At 44.9% G+C, this 25313-nt stretch overlaps 2 protein-coding genes and 3 long non-coding RNA genes across 5 annotated transcripts in view; 2 read left to right on the top strand and 3 right to left on the bottom strand.

The window, feature by feature from the left end:
- The window catches only part of LOC310670859 (uncharacterized protein), a 29387-nt gene extending 17124 nt beyond the window's left edge, over positions 1 to 12263 (top strand). Inside the window, exon 3 of the mRNA XM_083426670.1 lies at positions 11023 to 12263. Within this exon, the coding sequence (XP_083282796.1) occupies positions 11023 to 12161 (1139 nt within the window). The 3' untranslated portion in view covers positions 12162 to 12263. The remainder of the gene's footprint in view (positions 1 to 11022) is intronic.
- The window catches only part of LOC310671196, a 42837-nt gene extending 30436 nt beyond the window's left edge, over positions 1 to 12401 (bottom strand). The window contains exon 1 of the long non-coding RNA XR_014507884.1: positions 12312 to 12401. This is a non-coding gene — a long non-coding RNA (uncharacterized lncRNA). The remainder of the gene's footprint in view (positions 1 to 12311) is intronic.
- The window catches only part of LOC310670835 (uncharacterized protein), a 43163-nt gene extending 30117 nt beyond the window's left edge, over positions 1 to 13046 (top strand). Inside the window, exon 2 of the mRNA XM_083426620.1 lies at positions 12676 to 13046. The gene's annotated coding sequence lies outside the window, so the exon portion shown is untranslated. The remainder of the gene's footprint in view (positions 1 to 12675) is intronic.
- Positions 1 to 13051, bottom strand: part of LOC310671097 — a 57885-nt gene extending 44834 nt beyond the window's left edge. Inside the window, exon 1 of the long non-coding RNA XR_014507778.1 lies at positions 12997 to 13051. This is a non-coding gene — a long non-coding RNA (uncharacterized lncRNA). The remainder of the gene's footprint in view (positions 1 to 12996) is intronic.
- LOC310671217 overlaps positions 1 to 16358 on the bottom strand; it is a 61523-nt gene extending 45165 nt beyond the window's left edge. Inside the window, exon 1 of the long non-coding RNA XR_014507905.1 lies at positions 15987 to 16358. This is a non-coding gene — a long non-coding RNA (uncharacterized lncRNA). The remainder of the gene's footprint in view (positions 1 to 15986) is intronic.
- Positions 16359 to 25313: the final 8955 nt, after the last annotated feature.

Here is a 25313-nt window from a genome sequence, read left to right as displayed (position 1 = left end):
GGGAACCAGACTCACCCAGCCCTACTATGTTAAATATGTATTCTCTCATAGCTCTACTATGTTAAATATGAATTCTGTAATCGACCTTTGTAATGTTTTATTTTGAAATCTTTAAGATAATATTTTAGTTTTCAGTTATGTTGCTTTGACTGTATATTCTATATTTCACATTTTTCAGATTGTTTTATTTAGGTTTTATTGATTTAATATGCTGTGAACCACTTTGAGATTTTTCTTGAAAATATAGAGTGGAATAGAAATTAAATGAAAAAAGTATAGAGCAGGGATATCCAACATGGGGTTGCTCAGATGTTGGGAAACAACGCCCATAAGCTTCAGCCTGTATGGCCAAGGTTGATGGGGGTTGTAGTTCAAAAGCTCAAGGGTGGAAAATCTCACATTTCTTACAACTTTTCATTATGAATAATTATAGGTAAAACTTTTGTTGATACGGAGCTCATTTTTGGGCTTCCAGGAGCAGGTAGTCGCTTCTGCTTTATAAACAAACCGAAATATGTTGACACTTTACTTTAAAACCAAATTTTAGAACAGAGACAAACTTCACTTTTTTTTTTTTAATAAAAAAATCTTTACTTTACAAACCATAGTTTTCTCAATTCAATATCTGCTCTTCATATGTATAAAAATACTTTGTTAACAATGAGATACCGAAATAATAATAAGAAATCTGCAATAAAACATTATCATCATTTAAAAAGAAATGCCAGTGGGATGTTCAAGGCATTGAGTTACAAATTAAGGCAAAGATCAACCATTGCTAGGTAGACCCAGGAGACTTAATCCTAGAATCAACCCCTGCCCCTCCCAGCCCGCTTTTGCCTGTAAGTAGACTTGATTCAAAGATCACATAAATCATCACGATTTTTTCCACATTGATTCTGATGGGCGGTGGCGAGTTAACCCCATGGAGGTATATATGGGTCTGAGTGGCAGGTGATGCACTGCCAGACCGCCATCTTGGCAAGAATCTTTCTCAAGGCCTTGTCTTCCAGAGGACGGGCAATGAATTCTGATTGACTGCTTGGAACAGAAATGTATTTGGGAGACACCGCTGAAGAGAAAAAGGGGAAAAACTCGCAGCCCACTCCACAAATCATCCAGGCTGCTATGTGGCAGAAATGCATTTTCCCACCTTCCCTTCAAACAGCCTTGCCCTACAATGCTGCCACATCTCAGAAGGCAGGCAGTGGGGACGGGTGCTGTGTTTCCCTGGGAGGAACACAATGGCACTGGAGGCTGCTGAGCAAAATGGCCCCCTTGGGCTCCATTGTGTTCCCACTTTCCTCCTGATTGCTTGCCTTCTCCCTCGAGGGCCACATCCGCGCCACATTTAAATCACTCTAGTACCTCTTCAGTCAGTCATGTCTTCCCCAAAGCATTCTGGGAGCTGTAGTTTGCTGAGAGGAGACTCCCTGTTCCCCTCCCAGAGAGAGAATATGTAGAGTGGCTTCACTGTCTATTCCTTGTCACAGAGAACTTGGTGAATTGTAACTCTGAGGGAAATAAGGGTTTTAAGGGTTGCCATGGTTAAAGACTTGATTGCCTCTTCTCTTCTCTTCCCCGCCCCCCGGGCAATATAGCTTCTATAGTTTCTGTAGCCTACATATGGTAGAGATATTTAAAATGAGAGTCCTCATAAGGATTCTTTTTTGCTCTTCAAAATATGGCAACCATACCTAACAGCTCCAAGCAACCTTAACAAACTACAGCTCCCAGAATTCTTTGGGGGAAGCCATGACTGTTTAAAGTGGTTTACAGTGGTACCTCTGGATGCGAATGGGATCCGTTCCGGAGCCCCATTTGCATGCTGAATCAAATGCAACCTGAGCCTGCAGGTCACGATTCGCTGCTTCCGCGCATTCACGTCACGTCATTTTGAGCGTCTGTGCATGCGCAAGTGGTGAAACCCGGAAGTAACACGCTACATTACTTCCAGGTTGCCGTGGAGCGTAACCTGAAAATGCTCAACCTGAAGCATATTTAACTCCTGGTATGACTAGTGTCCTTGAAGGACAGAGATGCCTCAGCTATGTAACTCTTGGTTGCCAACCTCATCTCCAGTGCTAAGTGAGGTCTAGAGGGGTGCGGTTGCATGTCTGCTGCCCCAACTGATTCCTGTATAAAATATTCACCACGTTTGGGTTGAAACGGCACTCTTTACACTTACCTGGTTTGCACATGATGTTAATGTGCCAAGGGTGTGGAAAACATCAGGGAAAACATTTCACACAGAAGTAAGAAGCCGGCTCCCTGCATGAGTTTGTCAAGAACTGGAATAACCGGCTCTTGGTGGCCATCAATGAGATCGCACCTAAGCGCCCTCTGCCACCCCGCCGAAACTGGGCCCCCTGGTTTGCCAAGGAGCTCCGGAAAATGAAGCGGGACCTCAGACCGCATACTCGCGACGGAGCCTCAAGACTTGGCCCCGGACACACTGACCAGATGCTTGGAAGCTGTGGCTGAATGGCTGCATGGAAGCTGGTTGAAGTTAAATCCTTCGAAGACAGAGGTCTTCTGGCGGGGTCGGGACTACATGTGGTTGGGGGCCAACTCCCATCTCTTGCGGGGGCTCAAGTAGTGCCAGCGCCTTCTGTCAAGAGCTTGGGTGTAACCTTTGACGCCTCCCTTTCCATAGAAGTGCAGGTTGCAGCCACAGCAAAGGTGGCATTTTTCCATCTCTGCCGTATTAAGCAGTTGTTCCCTTACGTTTCTCGCCCTGATCTGGCCACAGTGATCCATACAACAGTCACCTCCAGGCTTGATTATTGTAACTCGCTCTATGTGGGGCTGCCCTTGAAGCTGACCCAGAAACTCCAGCGGGTGCAGAATGCCGCGGCGAGGCTCCAGTTCTTTACCAACTGCACTGGCTCCCGGTGGAGTACAGGGTCAGGTTTAAGGTGCTGGTTTTGACCTTTAAAGCCCTATGCCCCCTAGGACCCACTTAGCCATGGGACCGCCTCTCATGGTATGCCCTCCAGAGGACCTTAAGGTCCGCAAATGACAACATTTTGGAGGTCCCGGGTCTCAAGGTGGTTAGATTGGGTCTGAACTAGGGCCAGGGCCTTTTCAGTACTGGCCCCAACTTGGTGGAACGCTCTGCCACAAGAGACTAGGGCGCTGCAGGACTTGACATCTTTCTGCAGGGCCTGCAAAACAGATCTGTTCCACCCGGCCTTTGGTTTGGACTCAGTTTGACCCTTATGTTTCCCTCCCCTAATGGTTTTGATTTATGGGCTGCTTTTAAAATGAGGCTGTATTTTAAATAAATTTGTATTTTAAATTGGTTCCCCCCCCCATTATGTTTTTACTGTAATTTTACTGGTGTTAGCCACCCTGAGGCCAGGGAGGGCGGGGTATAAATAAAATTTATCATTATTATTATTATCAGACATTAAGAACTTCCTGATCCTGTTTCTTTGACAGAAGCTGACAAATTTAGGATAGATGCTCTATATATCAACTCAATGGCATAGGGCCTTCTCGGTAGTGGTGCCTGCCCTGTAGAAAGCCCTCCCATCAGATGTCAAGAAAATAAACATCTATTTGACTTTTATAAGGCAGCCCTGTATGGAGAAGCTTTTAATATTTGATGTTTCATTGGTTTTTTTAAAAAAATCTGTTGAGAGCTGCTCTAGTAGCTGGGGAAACCCAGCCAGATAAGCAGGTATAAATAAGGTTGTTGTAATATTAATATTATTATGCTTAATTGATAGCAGTTCCCGGAAGCCGCCGGAGGGGAGAGATGCTCTTGGGCTCCCATCCTCCTTGCAGGCTTGGCCACCATGAGGAGGCAGTGCTGAGATTCCTGCATTGCAGGGGGTTGGACTAGATGACCCTCAGGGTCCCCTTCCATCTCAACGATTCTACAATTCTAACAGGGTGCGGGACTAGATGGGCTTGATCAAACTACAGGGCTCTTGGTGTGATCTGTGTGTGCATGCAGAGGAACGTTTGTCTGTGTGTGTGTGAGAGAGAGAGAAAGAGAGAAAGAGAGAAAGAGAGAAAGAGAGAGGAGAGGGAGAGGCCCCTGTTTCTTATTTGCAACCAGGATGAATCAGCTGCAATACCCCCACACTTGACCCACCGCTTCCCTGCCTGCTCTCTCTCTCCACCCCCAACCCCAATTATGGGTATTGCATTGCAGAGCCCCCCCCCCAAGCTTGCTGCACTTTGCAGCGCTTTGCACTCACCCTATTCCTTCCAGGACAAGGCCAGTGCATGACGGCAGAGGGGGCGAGTCAGCTGTTCTGCTTAAGCCGCGCCCCCTTTCCCAAGTCAGTATCCAGGTGCAACCTCCCTCTAGCAGCTTGCACTCTCTGCCTTTAACCCTTAAAGCAAGGAGCTTCTGTTCCCTATACTCGAAGCCCAGGTTTCCTCCCTTCTCTCCCCATTGGCTGGGTACTGCAAGGTTTCCCCCTGACAATTATCCCCCGGAGATATCCTGCCTCTCAGGTGGGGGCTCCCATTCCCGCCCCCACTGCCCAGGGTCGCAGCCATCTCCAGGATTTCGGGTGAGTGCAAAGCCAGCGGCTGGGAAGGAGGGAAGGGGCTTGGCAAGGGGTGGGGGTCCAGGATGAGAAGCCCCGGGACGGGGAGAAGAAGAGAAGGGAGGAAAGGGAGCTGTTTCTCTTAATGGGGCCTTGAAGGTGGAGGGGGGAAGGAGGGGTTTCCGCTGTGGAAAGAGAGAAGCTTCCATCTGGTGCAAAGGGAGTTGCAGGGAATGAGGCGGGAAAGGGGAGACGGTTGGGCATTGCAGACCAGCCTCGCCATAGTAATAATTATATAAATAAATAAATGACATTTATACCCCCCCCCCCATTTTCTGGGTTTCCCCAGCCACTCAGGGCGGCTTCCAACAAAATAAGAAACACCAAAAATATCCAAACATCCAAGTCTTCCGTTTTGTAGAGGAGATGGGGACATGGATTGCTGGATGGCAGAGGGAGAAGGAGGAAAAGATGGCGAGGAAAACAAAGGCAGGGGGGTCCTGGCAGGAAGAAGGAAGGGCTGAGGCCTTCTCCAAAGCAGCTCTTTGTTTCTTGAACTCCTTGCATAAAGTAGTGGGGGCAGGGCGGGTTGAGGTTTGATGAGGCCCTAAACTACTGGAGGTCATGGGGCCCTTTATATGCCCAGCTACCCTTGGTCAACAGCAAATTGTTGCTGTTTTTTGTGTTGAATGTAGGCTGCATGGTAATTTATCTACCTAATAGGTATCTAAAACCATTTGCACATAACAGAGTATGTATTTTCTCAAAGTAATTGTTGAACTGAAATACAATTATGAAGTATATTAATAGTGAAATAATTATTAAGCTCTAACTTAAAATGATTTTGTTATTCATAACAAACTTAATAATGCAAACACATTGGCATTTGGCAATAACAAAAGTTCCTTTAGAAACACAATTTACAAAGACTCCTAATCTAGTCCTAGAAACTTGCTATAATAATAGGTGTAAATATATGATGCAAACTACTAATAATTATAAATAGCATTATTAATATGAAATTCTTATAACCTGTACAATGCAGTTGTAGTTAATACAATGCATTTTTTATATATAAGTATCAATATTACCATAATAGTCCACATTCTTCATTGGGACAGCAGACCTTGGTACCCTGTGAGTGTAAAAGACAGTATTTTTGGTACTATGTCAGATTTAAAAATAATACCAATACTATACACAACTGTACATAAAAATTATTTTACAGGACTAATTGTATTAATGCATCTACCCAATACCCATTCAGCTGTATAATTTTATCATGATTCATTGTGTACTGTGTATACAAACAATAGACAAACGTGATCTAAATTACAATACTTTCCTTCTTGCCTTTGCCAAAGCAAAGTCACTGATGATATCATCAAATGATAAACTGCTTAGCTTGTCACTTTCTATATACATGTGGCTGAAGTAATTTATCTTGAGACATTGTTGTTCCAAATTCGTTTTGTATCCTCTTCAGTCGAGAAACGGATCTTTACAAATGGCAATTTGCAATCATCCTTCAAAGGAACATTATCAGAATTGCATCTACATTAGGGAATGCTGATTGGACATTGTTGTTGTTGTTTAGTCACTTAGTCATGTCCGACTCTTTGTGACCCCATGGACCTTAGCACACCAGGCACTCCAGTTTTCCACTGCCTCCTGCAGTTTGGTCAAACTCATGTTAGTAGCTTTGAGAGCACTGTCCAACCATCTTGTCCTCTGCATATAAATTAAATAAGCAAGGAGACAATATACAGCCTTGTTGTACTCCTTTCCCAATTTTGAGCCAATCAGTTGTTCCATATCCAGTTCTAACTGTTGCTTCTTGTCCCACATAGAGATTTCTCAGTAGACAGATGAGGTGGTCAGGCACTCCCATTTGCATAGTCAATGAAGCAGAAGTAGATGATTTTCTGGAACTCTCTAGCTTTCTCCCTAATCGAGCGCATGTTTGCAGTTTGGTCTCTGGTTCCTCTGCCCCTCCAAAATCCAGCTTGTACTTCTGGAAGTTTTCAGTTCACATACTGTTTAAGCCTGCCTTGTAGAATTTTAAGCATAACCTTGCTAGCGTGTGAAATGAGCACAATTGTGCAGTAGTTGGAGCATTCTTTGGCGCTGCCCTTCTTTGGGATTGTGTTGTAGACTGATCTTCTCCAATCCTCTGGCCACTGCTGAGTTTTCCAAACTTGCTGGCATATTGAGTATAGCACCTTAACAGTATCATCCTTTAAGGTTTTAAATAGTTACGCTGGAATGTCATCACTTCCACTGGGCTTATTATTAGCAGTGCTTTCTAAGGCCCATTTGACTTCACTCTCCAGGATATCTGGCTCAAGGTCATCAGTCACACTACCTGGGGTGTATGGGACATCCATATCTTCCTGGTATAATTCCTCTGTGTATTCTTGCCACCTCTTCTTGATGTCTTCTGCTTCTGTTAGGTCCTTACCACTTTTGTCCTTTATTATGGTAATCTTTGCACAAAATGTTCCTTTCATATCTCCAATTTTCTTGAACAGATCTCTGGTTTTTCCCATTCTATTGTTTCCCTCTATTTCTTTGCACTGCTCATTTAAGAAGTTCCTCTTTTCTCTCCTTGCTATTCGTTGGAAGTCTGCATTCAATTTCCTGTATCTTTAACTATCTCCCTTCCATTTTGCATGCCTTCTGTCCCCCCGCGGTTTTTAAGGCCTCATTGGACAACCACTTTGCTTTCTTGCATTTCCTTTTCATTGGGTGGGTTTTCATTGCTGTCTCCTGTATGATGTTCCGAGCCTTCAGGTTCTTCAGGCACTCTGTCCACCAAATCTAAATCCTTAAATCTGTTCTTCTCTTCCACTGTGTATTCATAAGGGATTTGATTTCGATTGTATCTTACTGGACCAGTGGTTTTCCCTACTTTCTTCAGTTTAAGCTTGAATTTTGCTCTAAGAAGCTGATGATCTGAGCCACAGTCAGCTCCAGATCTCGTTTTTGCTGACTGTATAGAACTTCTCCATCTTTGGCTGCAAAGAATACAATTCATCTGATTTTGATGCTGCCCATCTGGTGATGTCCATGTGTAGAGTAATCTCATGTGTTGTTGGGAAAGAGTGTTTGTGATGACCAGCTTGTTCTCTTGACAGAACTCTATTAGCCTTTGTACTGCTTCATTGTGAACTCCAAGGCCAAACTTACCAGTTGTTCCTTTTATCTCTTTGACTCCCTACTTTAGCATTCCAATCCCCTAGGATGAGAAGAACATCCTTCTTTAGTGTCAGTTCTAGAAGGTGTTGTAAGTCTTCATAGAACTGGTCAATTTCAGTTTCTTCAGCAGCAGTAGTTGGTGCCTAAACCTGGATTACAGTGATGTTTAAAGGTCTTCCTTGGATTTGTTTCGAGATCCTTCTATCATTTTTGAGATTGCACCCCAGTACAGCTTTTGCCACTCTTTTGTTGACTATGAGGGCCACTCCATTTCTTTTACGGGTTTCTTGTCCACAGTAGTAGGATATGATAATCATCCAAACAAAATTCGCCCATTCCCGTCCATTTTAGTTCATTGATGCTAGGGTGTCAATATTTATTCTTGCCATCTCATTTTTTACTACATCCAGATTACCATGATTCATGAATCTTACATTCCAGGTTCCTATGCAATATTTTTCTTTGCAGCATTGGACTTCCCTTTCACTTCCAGGCATATCCGCAACTGAGCGACCTTTCGGCTTTGGCCCAGTTGCTTCGTCAGCTCTGGATCTACTTGTACTTGTCCTCCGCTCTTCCTCAGTAGCATGTTAGATGCCTTCCGACCTGTGGGGTTCATCTTCCAGGCAGTGATCCATGAAGGACACGGTCATTAAATATTACTTGGTACAGATCCTGATGTGTCAGATTATCATGCTCATGGCTTTGACTTTTTAATGTATTGATGAAAATGGTTGAGTTCTCCCACAAGGTTCATGTCCACATCTTCAGGATATGTTTGGCTTAAAGCATTAACGTCTTCACAAATCTCTTCTTTTGCAGCATCTAATTTTGTTAAGAATGAAATAATAATAATAATAATAATAATAATACCCCACCCATCCGGCTGGATTTCCCCAGCCACTCTGGGCGGCTTCCAACAAAAAAATAAAAATACATAAAATCATCCATCTTTAAAAACTTCCCTAAACAGGGCTGCCTTCAGATGTCTTCTAAATGTCAGATAGTTGTTTATTTCCTTGACATCTGACGGGAGGGTGTTCCACAAGGGCAGGCGCCGCCACCGAGAAGGCCCTCTGCCTGGTTCCCTGTAACCTCGCTTCTCGCCAGAAGGCCCTTGGCGCTGTACCTCAATGTCCGGGTTGAACGATGGGGTTGGAGATGCTCCTTCAGGTATACTGGGCCAAGGCCGTTTAGGGCTTTTAAGGTCAGCACCAACATTTGAATTGTGCTCAGAAACATACTGGGAGCCAACATGGGTCTTTCAATACCAGTGTTATGTGATCTTGGCGGCTGCTCCCAGTCACCAGTCTTTTTTGCAGCATCATTGTATACTGATGCCCTTTGTGCCAGATTTGATTCTAATGCATCCATCGCAGGTATAAATGCTTTGATTCTGAACTTGTTTCCTGGCTCAAGGTTCTCTAAAGCTTCATCTTCATCCTCACCTATATGCCTCCTTATAGATCAGCAGTTCTCAACCTGTGGGTCCCCAGATGTTGTTGGACTACAACTCCCATCATCCCTGAGCTCTGGCCTTGCTAGGTAGGGGTGATGGGAGTTATAGTTCAACAACATCTGGGGACCCACAGGTTGAGAAAGGCTGTTCTAGATCTTCTTCTGCTTTTCTTGTAATCAACATTAGGCAATTTGTCCTTTGCCTGTTCTTTAAAATGATCAAAAAGATGTCTGGAACCAAGTTCCTCCATTTTATTAAAAATGTTTGTGGCTTGATTACTTGTTTCACCCTTCTCTGTGGTATCAATATGCAGCCAGTGCAATGCAGAAATTATTCCATTGTAACTGCCAAGTTCTGCACTTGTGGCCCTTGAATGAGTTTCACATCTAGTCTTTGGCAAAAACTTTGGAACTTTTTTTTTTTAATTTGTATTCAGATTTTATAACAAATTTTAGCATAATCAAAATTTAATTTTTTCTGTGTATAAGACTGTGTATAGGTGTTCCCCTCCCCCCCAAAAATAGATTTAAAATTGGGGCTCGTCTTATACACGGGTAGTGCTGAGGGCTGTTTTCTTAATTTGGAGTCCCTCCATGGGACGTCTTATTGACAGAAAAATACGGTACATTTTACATTCCAATTTACACCCCCCCCCCATGACTTCCCCCAACTTCCCTTTCTGGGTTATTGTTGTTAAATCGTTTAGTCGTGTCCGACTCTTCATGACCCCATGGACCAGAGCACGCCAGGCACTCCTATATTCCACTGCCTCCTGCAGTTTGGTCAAACTCATGTTCCTAGCTCTGAGAGCACTGTCCAACCATCTCGTCCTATGCATATAAGTTAAATAAGCAGGGAGACAATAGACAGCCTTGTTGTACTCCTTTCCCAATTTTGAGCCAATCAGTAGTTCCATATCCATTTCTAACTGTTGCTTCTTGTCCCACATAGAGATTTCTCAGGAGACAGATGAGGTGGTCAGGCACTCCCATTTCTTTAAGAACTTCGAGACCTTGGTACAATCTTGATACACATTTCAAAATATGTACACAAAACCAACAAAAAGACTCACAGGTTTATAGTGACACCAGCTTTCCTAGTCAAGAGCCCACTTTGTCAGACTGCAGCCCACAAAAGCTTAGACCATAATATATTCATGAGCCTTTAAGGACTGCAAAAGATGAATAAACAGAAGCATAGTTAATCTATGGACTTCTATCCTACTGGAAACAGTGACGGCCAGCAACTTGGATATCTTGGGGGGAAAGGATTAGGCTGGTCTGTGCTCTGTCCTTGCGGTCCTAGGCAATAATGCTTCTTAATACTAGTTTCTGGAAAGCACAGGAGGGCAGTGGGCTCTTGGGCTGAAATCTTGCTTGCTGGTTTCCTACAGGCTTCTGCTTGGCCACTGTGAGAACAGGATGCTGGACTAGGTGGGCCTTTACCCAATGCAGCAGGCTCTGTTTAGGTTCTAATATATTGCAATATTTTTACAGTTACATGTGGCATAAGAGCACTTCAGTTTTACTTCTTACTCGTAGGAGAGACTTCTATTGGAGCCTGAGATCCTTTCCTCACTTGAAAAGGAAAAAGACAGATGTGCCTTAAAAGCCAGTTCCACTGCAGATCTCTACTATAAAATGATGCTGCTCTCTTAATTGTGAATGGAGTGATCATGGGTTTCTCTTGCCATTATCTCATCATTCCTAAAAATTTGGAACATGGAGAGGACAATGGAGAATGGAGAGGGAGTGAAAATAAGAGAAGGTGCACATGGGAATTGGCGTGTGTTCAGTTCTTTCTTGTCTTTCTTAAAAGTCTAACAGGATTCCCTCCCTCCCCCCAACTCCCAAACAGGTCAGGAAGATGATGGTCAGGATTCTACGGAGCCATCTGTGAATTCATTGGGAAGAACAAAGAAACAGTTTAAATGCAGGAAATGTGGAATGTGCTTTAGTCACTGTGGAAAAATGAGGATACACCAACAAACTCACACAGGGGAGAAACCATTTCAATGTATGGAGTGTGGATGGAGCTTCAGTCACAGTGGAGCCCTCAGAAAACATCAGCAAACTCACACTGGGGAGAAACCGTTTAAATGTATTGAATATGGAAAGAGCTTCAGTCAGAACGGAACACTTAGAATACACCAACGAACTCACACTGGGGAGAAACCATTTAAATGTATTGAATGTGGAAAGAGCTTCAGTCAGAATGGAGCACTTAGGAGACATCAACAAATTCACACGGAGGAGAAACCATTTAAATGTATGGCGTGCGGAGAGGGTTTCAGTCACAGTGGAGCACTTACGATGCATCAACGAACTCACACTGGGGAGAAACCATTTGAATGTATTGAATGTGGAAAGAGCTTCAGTGAAAGTAGAAACCTTAGAATACATCAACGAACTCACACTGGGGAGAAACCATTTAAATGTATTGAATGTGGAAAGAGCTTCAGTCAGAATGGAGCACTTAGGAGACATCAACGAACTCACATGGGGGAGGAACCATTTCAATGCATTGAATGTGGAACGAGCTTCAGTCGTAGTGCAGAACTTAGAATACATAAACGAACTCACATGGGGGAGGAACCATTTAAATGTATTGAATGTGGAAAGAACTTCAGTCATAGTGGAGATCTTAGAATACATCAACGAACTCACACGGGGGAGAAACCATTTAAATGCTTTGAATGTGGAAAGAGCTTCAGTCAAAGTGGAAACCTTAGAAGACATCAACGAACTCATACGGGGGAGAAACCATTTAAATGCATTGAATGTGGAAAGAGAAGCAGTCGTGGTGAAGACCTTAGAATACATCAACGAATTCATACGGAGGAGAAACCATTTAAATGTATTGAATGTGGAAAGAGCTTCAGTCGTAGTGGTGCCCTTAGAATACATCAACGAACTCACACAGGGGAGAAACGATTCAAATGCATTGAATGTGGAAAGAGCTTCAGTAGTAGTGGATACCTTAGAATACATCAATGAATTCACACGGGGGAGAAACCATTTGAATGCATGGAGTGCGGAAAGAGCTTCAGGCAAAGTGGAAACCTTAGAATTCATCAACAAACTCACACGGGGGAGAAACCATTTAAATGTGTTGAATGTGGAAAGAGCTTCAGTCAAAGCAGAAACCTTAGAATACATCAACAAACTCATACAGGGCAGAAACCATTTAAATGTATGGAGTGTGGAAAGAGTTTCAGACAGTGTGGAGACCTTAATATTCATGAGCGAATTCACCCAGGTGAAAAGCCATATCAATGTATGCCGTGTTGCACTCAAGTTTCACTCTTTACTTCACATAAAGAAACTCATAAAGGCAGAAATCAATTTTAAATGCATGGAATCCGTTTGATGTTTTGGTGTTTGTATTTAAATTTGTATACACATATATATGTATTAAAGTAATGAAGGTCACATATACTATATGTACAAAAGAAGTTGCAAGTTGTTGCTAGATTATCCGGGGGGAGAGTGTGAATCTGGAATGTTCAAGGTGTGTGATGAATCTGTTGAATTTTGACCTCTGCCCTTCACTGCCAAAATGATGGGCTGCCCTTGTCTTGTGGATCAGCATCTGTCTGCTTCAGGGAAATGGGGTACCTCAGATGTTGGGAAACAACGCCCATAAGCCTCAGCATATGGCCAAATTGATGGGAGTTGTAGTTGAAAAGCTTAAGGGTTGAAAATCTCACGTGTCTTACAACTTTTCTTTATGAATAATTATAGGTAAAACTTTTGTTGATACAGAGCTCATTTTTAGCTCCCAGGAGCAGCTGGTCACTTCTGCTTTATAAACAAAACCAAATATATTGACACACTTTACATTAAAACCAAATTTCAGAACAGAGACAAACATATTTTTTTTTAAAGCTCCTTTCTTTACAAACCATTATCTTCTCAATCCAAGATTTGCTTTTCATATGTATAAAAATACTTGGTTAGCAAGGGGGTACAGAAATAATAATAAAAAAGCTACAATAAAAGCATTATCAGCATTTAAAAAGAAATGCTAGTGGGCGTTCAAGGCGTTGAGTTACAAATTAAGGCAAAGATCAACCATTTCTTCTGCAAGGTGTTCCCCATCCAGTATTTCCCAGCTTCTGCCTTCTGAACTGTTCCTCTGCAAACCACTGTTCCAAATCTATACAGTCCTCCTGCTCCTGGGAAGATTCAGGGGGAGGTGCCCACGAATGCGCCTCAGTGCAGCTCTCCTCAGCTGGGTCCCTGGTTAGGTTTTGGTTTAGGGGGGCAAGCATGGGCCTGGCCCTTGGGTGGGGGTGAGGGGAGAAGGGAAGAGAAGTAGAGGGGATGCTTCTTTTTCTGTGCAAGGCTAGTTCTTGTTTCTCCCAAGTATGTGCCTTTAATCAGCGAGCGTGCATTTACCGTATTTTTCGCCCCATAGGACGCACCGGCCCATAGGACGCACCATGTTTTTTGGGGGGGAAATAAAGAAAAAAAATTTTATTTCCCCCTCAGGCGCTTGTGGGGCCAGGAGCGGGGAGAAGCGCTTTTCTCCCCACCGCCAGCCTTCACGTCAGGTCCGGGGACAGGGGGAAGACGCGCCGCGCCTCCCAGCTGTCCCCGGAGCTTGTGGGGCAGGCAGCGGGGAGAAGCGCTCTTCTCCCCGCCGCCAGCCTTCACGTCAGGTCCAGGGACAGGGGGAAGACGCGCCGCGCCTCCCCGCTGTCCCCGGAGCTTGCGGGCAGGCAGCGGGGAGAAGCGCTCTTCTCCCCACCGCCTGCATGCAGAACAGGTCCGGGGACAGCGGGAAGACGCGCCGCGCCTCCCAGCTGTCCCCGGAGCTTGCGGGCAGGCAGCGGGGAGAAGCGCTCTTCTCCCCACCGCCTGCATGCAGAACAGGTCCGGGGACAGCGGGAAGACGCGCCGCGCCTCCCAGCTGTCCCCGGAGCTTGCGGGGCAGGCAGCGGGGAGAAGCGCTCTTCTCCCCGCCGCCAGCCTTCACGTCAGGTCCGGGGACAGGGGGAAGACGCGCCGCGCCTCCCAGCTGTCCCCGGAGCTTGCGGGGCAGGCAGCGGGGAGAAGCGCTCTTCTCCCCGCCGCCAGCCTTCACGTCAGGTCCGGGGACAGGGGGAAGACGCGCCGCGCCTCCCCCCTGTCCCCGGAGCTTGCGGGGCAGGCAGCGGGGAGAAGCGCTCTTCTCCCCGCCGCCAGCCTTCACGTCAGGTCCGGGGACAGGGGGAAGACGCGCCGCGCCTCCCCCCTGTCCCCGGAGCTTGCGGGGCAGGCAGCGGGGAGAAGCGCTCTTCTCCCCGCCGCCAGCCTTCACATCAGGTCCGGGGACAGGGGGAAGACGCGCCGCGCCTCCCCCCTGTCCCCAGAGCTTGCGGGGCAGGCAGCGGGGAGAAGCGCTATTCTCCCCACCGCCTGCATGCAGAACAGGTCCGGGGACAGGGGGAAGACGCGCCGCGCCTCCGCCCTGTCCCCGGAGCTTGCGGGGCAGGCAGCGGGGAGAAGCGCTCTTCTCCCCGCCGCCAGCCTTCACGTCAGGTCCGGGGACAGGGGGAAGACGCGCCGCGCCTCCTCGCTGTCCCCGGAGCTTGCGGGGCTGGCGGCGGGGAGAAGCACGCATCTCCCCGCCGTCAGCCTCTAAACCACATAGGGAGACAGCGGGATGGCGGTGTTCCGCCTCCCTGCTGTCCCCCGACCTTGTGGGGCTGGCTCTGCGGCTCTCCTGAAGCCTGGAGAGCGAGAGGGGTTGGTGCGCACCGACCCCTCTTGCTCTCCAGGCTTCAGCGAAAGCCTGCATTCGCCCCATAAGACGCACACACATTTCCCCTTCATTTTTGGAGGGGAAAAAGTGCGTCTTATAGGGCGAAAAATACGGTAGCAGGAGTGTATCCCTTCATCTAGGAGTGCAAGATGATTCAGAAGGCCTTAGAGCGAAATGCGTGTGTCGCATATGTTAAGTTGATTGCAGCCTTTATTAAAATTAATATTGACTAAAAAAATTGCATGTCTATACAAACATCACGTACAATCTCTTAACAGGTAGAAAAAACAAAATAATAGAAAATAGAAAATTTATAAAGAAAGAAAAAAATAAAGAATTAACAAAGATAAGAAACCAAGAAATAATAGTAAGGAAAAAAGACAAAGTTATTTACATAGTAAAAGTTATCAACGACACAATTCTTCCCATCCTTCTCATTATACTGTTTGACATAACATTCTTTTTTACACAGGCTTACCTTATATAATACCATTTCTTTCTGCTTTGTATACATTCCTTTGATCTTTTTCTTTACAAATATCACTCAATTTCTGCTCATATGGAGTTATTTGTACAGTAAAGTTTTACATAATTCTTAAATATTATCCATTCTCTAGTTGTTTTTTGTTTCCATATTCCTCTAACTGATCTCGTCAGTTTTGATAATTGTAGATATTGTAACATCTGCCAATCTGTAATCTCTGGGAGCGTTTCATTTTTCCAGCTCCTTGCTATAAGGGTTCTAGCTGCTGTTATACCATACATAAACAATGATCTTATAACTTTTTTAATTTCTGATGGTAATATACCAAGTAGGAAAATCTTTAGCGTTTTGTTTTTTTAAAAAGTAATTTTAAATAGTTTTTTAAACTCGTTATAAATATCATTCCAGTATTTGCCAATGGCTACACAGGTCCACCACATATGATAGTATGACCCCTCCTCTTTTTTATGTCAGGTTGATGTTTTCCCTTTATACATTTTAGCAAGCTTTTTTGGGGTAAGATGCCATCTATATACCACTCCCTGCAAGGCCTTTCCCACCTGGCCTCCGGGGCGGGGCCCAGACTCACCCAGCCCTACCATGTTAAATATGTATTCTGTAGTTGACTTCCTTTGTAATGTGTTGTTTTGAAATCTTTAAGATAATAGTTTAGTTTTCTGTTACATTGCTTTGACCGTATACTCTATATTTCACATTTTTCACATTGTTTTATTTACCGTATTTTTCGCTCTATAACACACACCCAACCATAACACGCACATAGTTTTTAGAGGAGGAAAACAAGAAAAAAATATTCTAAACGAAACAGTGGATGTATGATTTTTGTGGTTCATTCTGTGGCCACAGACATGTGATCTGATGGTGAGTTTGGGGTAGCCCAATGCAAAAATCCTGAGGATCCATGTGGATCCATGTTTGTAACCACGTTTTTGCACCACTGCGGCCCTAGGCAACAGCGGGTGCGTGATTTCTTTGGTGCAAACTGTAGCCATGGACATGCTATGTGATCTGATGGTGAATTTGGGGTGACCCAGTGCAAAAATCCTGAGGATCCATGTGGAGCTGTGCTTTGTAACCACATTTTAAATGGGGAGGGAAGGAAAGCACTCAAGGGACAAGGAGCACTCTTGGAGTGTTTGGAGAAGGATCCTGCTAATAATGCAGAAGAGGGGTATAAGGGGAGAAGGCTCCTCTCCTCTCCCTCTTTGCTCCTTTAAAGCAAGCAGGCTCTGCTTCTCTCCCTCCTCCCTGGCTCATCCCCCCGGCTTAGCGAGCTGAAAATCTTTCCTGCTATTTAGCAAGCTGAGTGTGGAGGAGAGAGGGACAGAGAGCCTGCTTGCTTTAAAGGAGCCAACCGGACACTCGTGTAAGCGGCTCCTCTCCTCTCCCGCTTTGCTCCTTTAAAAAAGCAGGCTCTCTGTCCCTCTCTCATTGCCACTCAGCGGCTCTTCTCCCGCTTAGCTGTTTCAAAGCGAGCCACGGAGGAGGGAAGGATTCGCTCCGTAACACGCACAGACATTTCCCCTTACTTTCTAGGAGGAAAAAAATGTGTGTTATGGAGCGAAAACTACGGTATGTTTTATTGATTTAGTATGCTGTAAATCGCTTTGAGGTTTTTCTTAAAATTATAAAGTGGTATAGAATTTAAATTTAAAAAGTATAGAGCAGGGATATCCAACATGGGGTTGCTCAGATGTTGGGCAACAACTCCCATAAGCCTCAGCCCATATGGTCAAGATTGATGAGAGGTGTAGTTCAAAAGCTCAAGGGTGCAAAATCTCACGTTTCTTACAACTTTTCATTGTGAATAATTATAGGTAAAACTTTTGTTGATACAGAGCTCACCTTTAGGGAGCAGCTCGTCACTTCTGCCTTATAAACAAACCCAAATATATTGACACAATTTACTTTAAAAGCAGATTTCAGAACAGAGATAATTTTTTTTAAATAAAAAAGACCTTTTTAACTTTACAAAACATTGTGTTTTCAATACATGATTTGTTTTTCATATGTATAAAAATGTTTATTTCCTGGCCCACCTTCCATCACTGTGGGGAGAGCCTGGGGAAGGGATAAGAATGCAGGGTCGGCCGGACATCCATCAGTTGTCTGGCTCCGACAGCGGCCATCCAGGCATTTCCAGGCAGAACTCACAATCAGGACGTGAAGGCGAGAGCCACCCTTTCTTTGTGAGGAAATCCCGTATACAAATAGCCAATTCAATTTCCTAGCTGCCAACCTTTATGTGGCCAAGATGGAGCCCTTCCTCCAAGGAAGAGAGGGAGGTACCAGTAACCTTGAGGCAGCTCCATTGGTTACGTATGTCCAATAAATTTTTAGGTGGGGGGGAAAGATAGCCAAAGCCACACAATGAGAACTGGACATGGTCAGTGGATACCGAAAACTGGCTGTGGGGGTGGGGCGGTGGTGGACAGCAGGAATGAAAAACTGGAGAGGGATGGATAGCAATGGAGTGTGCTGGAAAAGGGTAATGTTTTGGACCAGAAGCACTCGGTGCCTCAGCATTTTCTTCCAGGTTTTTACTGGACAGGCTGCTCTGGTGCACTGGAGACAGAGTACCTTGCCTTCAACTTCTCCTCAATGCCAGCATCCACCTCCCATCATCCACAGCCATAGATGACGATTGCTGAGCCTGATGGGGGTTGTAATTCAGCAACATCTGGAGGGCCAGAGGTTCCCACACTTACTTGCAGGCTCCGGCCTAAGACCGAGTTCATCAGAGTTGGGTCCTTGTTGACTAAGAGCGCCGGGGATGATGGGAGTTGTAGTCCAACAACATCTAGGGACCCAAGATTGAATGACACCGGCTTGTAGGATATATTGTTGCCTAGGCTAAGCAGTCCTGGGTCTTGGGAGGAGGCCACACGTATACCACCTTGAGTTTGGTGATGGAAGAAAGGAAGGATATGGCAGCAGAAAAGTAGAATGTTTCTTAAATAAATCAAGGCCCATGGTTGCTTTTTGCTGAGCCCTGTTATATTGGCCTGCAGGAGACCGTCTCATGTTGGATTTTGGGCAGGGGAAAGTGTGTTGCCAGGATACTTTTTTCATCCTGCTTGCATTCTTTCTGTATAAAGAATGTAAATCATTTTAACTGATTTTAATAGCATTATCATATCGCTTTTAACTGCCAAGGGTGGGGCCTTATAGTGAAGGGTGGCAACAAAATAATAATCTGAATACAGTGCTCTGCATTGGGATACAAAAGGGTCAAGCTAGAATGAGTTTCGTTTGCCTAACTGGGCTCCCAAAATTGTTTCCTATGGTAATGACACACGGCATGAGCCTCACAGAAGTGAGTGAAAACAAAATGAAACCTATTATTCAAGAATCCAGTCAGTTAGCTAACCTTGACCATGGCAGAAATGCATTTTCCCACCTTCCCTTGAAACAGCCTTGCCATACAACGCTGTGTCACAAGCTGTCCATGGCAACGGTCCCAGATCTCAGAAGGCAGGCAGTGGGGACGAGTGCTGTGTTGCCCTGTGAGGAACACAAAACGGCACTGGAGGCTGCCATTGTGGGCTCCATTTGTTCACTGTCACCTCCTGATTGCTTGCCTTCTCCACATCCACACCACATCCAAATCACTCTAGTACCACTTCAGTCAGTCATGGATTCCCCCAAAGCATTCTGGGAGCTGTAGTGAGTCTGGCTGGCTGCTGCATGTCACTGTTCACTGTTTCTGTGCGTCTGTGAGGAGAATACAGGACACTGCAAATGACACAGGGTGCAATAAGCCAGACAGAGAGTGATCCCTCCCTATACATGTAAATAGAGAGACTTCTGTTCAGGAGATTTCTGTATAAAGAACTGTTTATAGAGGGGAAAATAGGGAGCAAGTGAGGTTGGAGTGGAACCATGTTTGCGTAAATATGACAATGTTAAATTTGCTCCCCATTTAAATTTTTATTAAAATAATTCATTCAGTTACCCAGAAGAGTCATTAGGCTTTTTTTTGCTGTAAGCTACTTTATACATTTTAAGTGGGTCAGGAAACCCTTGATCCCACTCCTTAAAATACCGAATGGGACTCCTAAATAAATATGCATAGGCCCAGGCTGCACAAAAACGGTTATTTTGTACTGCAGGCCACATTTCACAATAACAGATAGGTACCATACTGAGATTTCTGTAACTGCTTCACACAGGGCATGTTATAAGGTGATAGTAAACCTGCTGCATACATGTTATCTATGTGCTTTCTAGAGTATGTTTGGGGGCTTAGAGGAAATTTCCTCAACTACAACCCAAAACGTCTTACTTACTTACCGCGTATTGTCTGCTTCTTAGGTGCAAAAAAAAGTGGCAGCCCTAATACCTAGACTGGCCCTTTGCAGGATCACATTCAATGGCTTTCCAATGAAGCTGTGTTGAGGAATGTTAATGGATGAGGGAGACTGTTGTTTTTAAAAATTGTTTTTATTAAATTCTTGGGTACACCCAGAGTCCCTGTTTTCAAGTCACAAAATCCTTCAAACAAGTCAGTCCTATTCAGAGTGAGACAGTACTGTTCTAGGCAATATAGGGTTGGGAGGGGGAATAAAAGTGGGAAGAGAGGGAAGGAAAGCGTGAAAGAAATACACATTTCATTCATTTCTATAGTATGTGAGTTTTTGTGTAAACGTCAGGTAAACAAGTACTGTATTTTATTTTTATTGGCAGTGGGAGAGACCAGAGGGCTCAGGAAGGTGGTCGGTTGCAGGATATTCGTCAAAGCAACGCCCAATCTCTGTGGTGTTTGAGACTGACCCCCAATGGCTGTTCACACATGCTAGAGAGCCATTGCCTGCTGCAGTCAACATGTGGTGACTGTGTGTGTCTAGAATCCCAGGAGGCAGAGACCCAAATCTGGATCGCGACAAGGGGATGGCAGATCTCTAGCTAGGGAGTGACCTGTGGGAATGTTTAGAAAGGCAGGAGAGGATATATTTTTTGATGATATCCATACTAACTTGCGTTAACAAGTTCTATATCTTAGCATAGTTCAAACATTCTCCTTTTCAAATTTGCACAGCGGTAAGCTTGTTGCAGGCTCATCTGAGCCTCGCTATTTAAGATTCCTGCTAAGATCCCTTGTTATTCCTCTTTAGAAGTGTAGACAAGACAATCTTATTAAAATCAATATAAAAGTAGTTTATTCATTTTCATTCAGTTCACAATTAGATTTCTGAAGGCAGGCTTAAGTTACAAAAGTATATATCTATATCTATATATCTATATCTATATCTACATCTAGAAGGAAGCACAAGGAGCATTGTGCTCCTCCACCCAGAATAGGCCACACCTATTTCAAGTCACATGTAGAGGAAGCGCTTGTCCCAGCTCAGGAGGAAACAGGAAGTTTTTTTCTGGTTGGCACAAAGCATCCCCTAGCATGTCCAATCTAGGAATGTTGTACCTGACTGCTATGAATTTCATATCCCACAGACCCAAGCTCCTCCTGCCCACTGACCAGAAAATGTCCCCCACAAAAAAAGCCCACCCTGAGATTCCTTCTCCTTTCGCTCTCCAATTTTACAAAGGCAAACTCCTATTATGCAAGAAATTGCTTAATAAAAATTTGTGGTGGCGCCCTCATTGTGAATAAGTGAGGTTCATAGACCACAGAATCATAGAGTTGGAAGGGACCAAGAGGGTCATCTAGCCGAAAACCCTATAATGCAGGAATCTTTTTGACAAGGTGGGGCTCGAACCCACAACCCTGAGAGTCTCATGCTCTACCAACTGAGTTATCCCAGGACTCGGATCAAATTCAGCCGATAGGATTGCAATGAATCGGGAGCAAAGCTTTTGTATGAATATATTACCGCAAGTTATTCTGATGCTTCCAAATGCACTGGTACAAATAAATTTTCAGATTGAACAAGTGGTATAATTACTGTTGTTGCTGTTGTTGTTGTTATTCTCCAGGCAATTTGGATGACTTCCAGCAAAATATAAAAACATAATAAGACATCAGACATTAAAAACTTCCTGATTCTGCTTCTTTGACAGAAGCCGACAAATTTAGGACAGATGCTCTATATCAACTCAATGACAAGGAACCAGGCAGTGGGCCTTCTTGGTAGTGGTACCCACTCTGGAATGCTCTCCCGTCAGATGTGAAGGAAATAAGCATCTATCTGACTTTTATAAGACATCTGAGGGCAGCCCTGTATGGAGAAGCTTTTAATGTTTCATGTTTCATTGGTTTTTAAAAAATATTCTGTTGGGAGCTGCCCTAGTAGCTGGGGAAACCCAGCCAGATGAGCGGGTATAAATAATGTTGTTGTAATATTAATATTATTATGCTTAATTGATAGCAATTCCCAGAAGCCGCCGGAGGGGAGAGATACTCTTGGGCTCCAATCCTCTTTGCAGGCTTGGCCACCATGAGGAGGCAGTGCTGAGATTCCTGCATTGCAGGGGGTTGGACTAGATGATCCTCAGGGTCCCCTTCCACCTCTAGGTTTCTATGATTCTAACAGGGTGCGGGACTAGATGGGCTTGATCAAACTACAGGGCACTTCGTGTGATCTGTGTGTGCATGCAGACGAACGTGTGTGTGTGTGTGTGTGTGTGTGTGTGTGTGTGTGTGTGGAGAGAAAGAGAGAGAGAACCTTCAGGAAGAGCCCCCTGTCTCTTATTTGCAACCAGTATGAATCAGCTGCAATACCCCCACACTTGACCCACCGCTTCCCTGCCTGCTCTCTCTCCACCCCGAACCCCAATTCCATGGGTATTGCATTGCACAACCCCCCCCCCCCGCCAAAGCTTGCTGCACCCCGAGGCGCTTTGCACTCACTGGATTCCTTGCAGGACAAAGACAGTGGAGGATGGCAGAGGGGGCGGGTCAGCTGTTCTGCTTAAGCCGCGCCCCCTTTCCCAGGTCAGTATCCAGGTGCAACCTCCCTCTTTTTCTCTCTCTCTCTCTAGCAGCTTCACTCTCTGGCTTTAACCCACAAGACAACGAGCATCTGTTCCCTATACTCGAAGCCCAGGTTCCCTCCCTTCTCTCCCCATTGGCTGGGTACTGCAAGGCTTTCCCCTGACAATTATCCCCCGGAAATATCCTGCCTCCCAGGCGGGGGCTCCCATTCCCGCCCCCGCTGCCCAGGGTCGCCGCCATCTCCAGGATTTCGGGTGAGTGCAAAGCCAGCGGCGGGGAAGGAGGGAAGGGGCTTGGCAAGGGGTGGGGGTCCAGGATGAGAAGCCCCGGGGCGGGGAGAAGAAGAGAAGGGAGGAAAGGGAGCTGTTTCTCTTAATGGCGCCTTGAAGGGGGGGGGGTTCCGCTGTGGAAAGAGAGAAGCTTCCTCCTGCCCGGATCTGGTGCAAAGGGAGTTGCAGGGAAGGAGGCGGGAAAGGGGAGACGGTTGGGCATTGCAGACCAGCCTCGCCATAGTAATAATTATATAAATAAATAAATGACATTTATACCCCCCCCCCCTCATTTTCTGGGTTTCCCCAGCCACTCTGGGCGGCTTCCAAGAAAATAAGAAACACCAGAAACATCCAAACATCCAAGTCTTCCGTTTTGTAGAGGAGATGGGGACATGGATTGCTGGATGGCAGAGGGAGAAGGAGGAAAAGATGGCGAGGAAAACAAAGGCAGGGGGGTCCTGGCAGGAAGAAGGAAGGGCTGAGGCCTTCTCCAAAGCAGCTCTTTGTTTCTTGAACTCCTTTCATAAAGTAGTGGGGGCAGGGCCGGATTGAGGTTTGATGAGGCCCTAAGCTACTGGAGGTCATTGTTGCTGTTTTTTGTGTTGAATATAGGCTGCATGGTAATTTATCTACCTAATAGGTATCTAAAACCATTTGCACATAACAGAGTATGTATCTTCTCAAAGTAATTGTTGAACTGAAATACAGTTACGAAGTATATTAATAGTGAATTGTTTATGATGATTATGCTGTCTATAAAACTGTAAAATTTAATTAAAAAATTATTAAAAACAAAATTCACATAAATCATCATGATATTCCCCCCCCCGTTAATTCTGATGGGCGGGGGCGAGTTAAAATATACCCATAGAAGTATATTTGGGTTTGAGAGGCAGGTGATCCACTGCCTGATGGCCATCTTGACAAGAATCTTTCTCAAGGCCTTGTCTTCCACAACCCAGGCAGGGCTTTGAATCAAGAATCCTTTGGAACAGAATTGACTAGATGGAAGCAAGAGGACAGGCAATAAATTCTGATGGCTTGCTTGGAACAAAAATGTATTTGGCAGACACTGTGCTGAAGAGATATATTTGCAAAAAGGGAAAAAACCTCTCAGCCCACTCCACAAATTATCTAGGCTGCTACCTCTTTAAAATAGTTCTTGCTTGTAAATCAAGGCTAAAAAAACTATTCTTTAAAAATCACTTGGGCAGATGTTCAATAGCAAAAAATGAATGGAAAAAAACCCAGTTCTAATACTTTGTTATTATAATTAATTTCAACTGAGGCATCCGCTATGTTCTTTAACAGCTGCAGAATGCCTAGTCTGCAAGCCTGGGTGCATGAATGGTGGTTTGGGCCTCAACTAGGGGAGTTCTCATGTCACTAATATAGAGGTTAAAGAGATAGGGGGCAAGGATGCACCCTTGTCGTACCCCCTTATTTATTGGTACAGAGTTTGTGAGATCGCCCTCAGGTGTTAACCTCACCCTAGCGGCCGTCCCTTCATGTAATTTGATCATAAGCCACAACAGCCTTTTATCTATGCCCCACTTTGCCAATTTTCCCCATAGCAGCTCTCTAGAGATACTGTCAAAAGGCGCCTTCAGGTCTATAAAAGCGGCACATAGAAGACCATGAGTGGGGGAAGAATACTTGCGCGCCAAATGATATAGAATTATTGCATGGTCATAGTAGCACGATTTGGTCTAAACCCGGCCTGTTCATGGCCTATCAGATTGGAATCTTCGGCCCATTTGGTTAGTCTGGTTAGCAGGAAGCGAGTATAGATTTTTCCGATGATTGATAATAGACTGATATTACGATAGTTTCCTGGGTCCTCTGGTGGTCCTTTTTTATATATAGGAATTATGATGGACTCCTTCCATGATCTAGGTATCTGGCCCGTGGCATTAATTGCATCAAAGATTTTTGCAAGAATTTTGGCCCACCATGCTGGGTGTTGTTTAATAGCTTCCGCCGGGGTCAGATCGGGCCCTGGGGCTTTACCAGTTTTCAGTTTAGCAATTAAATCAACTTTTTCCTCCGGGTCAGTATCTGGCCATATGGGCAAGTGACATGAAAGAGTATCAGAATGAGTGTTAGAGATAACTGGGAGAAATATTTTCTTAGAAATTGTTCCCATGTCGGGGCTGGTATAACCGTCAATGGGTATTTCCTCGATCTTTTGTTGATTAAATTCCAAAAACCACGAGAGCTGCGGTGCTTAGAGGCAGCAATCAGTTCTTGCCAACGTCTTAGCTGCCATTCATTGCTTGGCTGACTTCTGTGCCTGTTTGTAAGCAATTTTGGCCTGCAAGTACTCTGGGGGAAGAGTTTCAGCTCCAGAGGATTTATATCTGTTGTAGATACAACAGAGAGAGTGTCTAGCTTGATTGCATTTGGAATCAAACCAAGGTGCACCGCCCCTGGGTTGATCTCGGTTAACCAGGTGAGTCAGCATCGTAAAGAAGTTAGTTAAATCTGCAGAGAGGTGAGAGAACCACTCCAATATCCTATTTGGTTCAGACAACTCCGCCACTGAAACAATAAGGGGTTCGGAGATATTCCTCTGGAAGAATTCTGCGTATTTTGGGGCCTGTTTCATAGACCATTTAATGCTTCTTACTTGAGCTGCGGCATTTAAACCTACATGAATTGGATGTGAACCGCTAACCAGGTGCCAGTCAATCATTAGCTTGGCCGCTAGAGGTAGGTGGTCACTGAGTTG

This window comes from Podarcis tiliguerta (assembly GCF_965153285.1).
Source record: "Podarcis tiliguerta genome assembly, chromosome: 2".
NCBI classification, from domain to species: Eukaryota; Metazoa; Chordata; class Lepidosauria; order Squamata; family Lacertidae; genus Podarcis; species Podarcis tiliguerta.
This window is presented reverse-complemented; position numbering and strand designations above follow the sequence as displayed.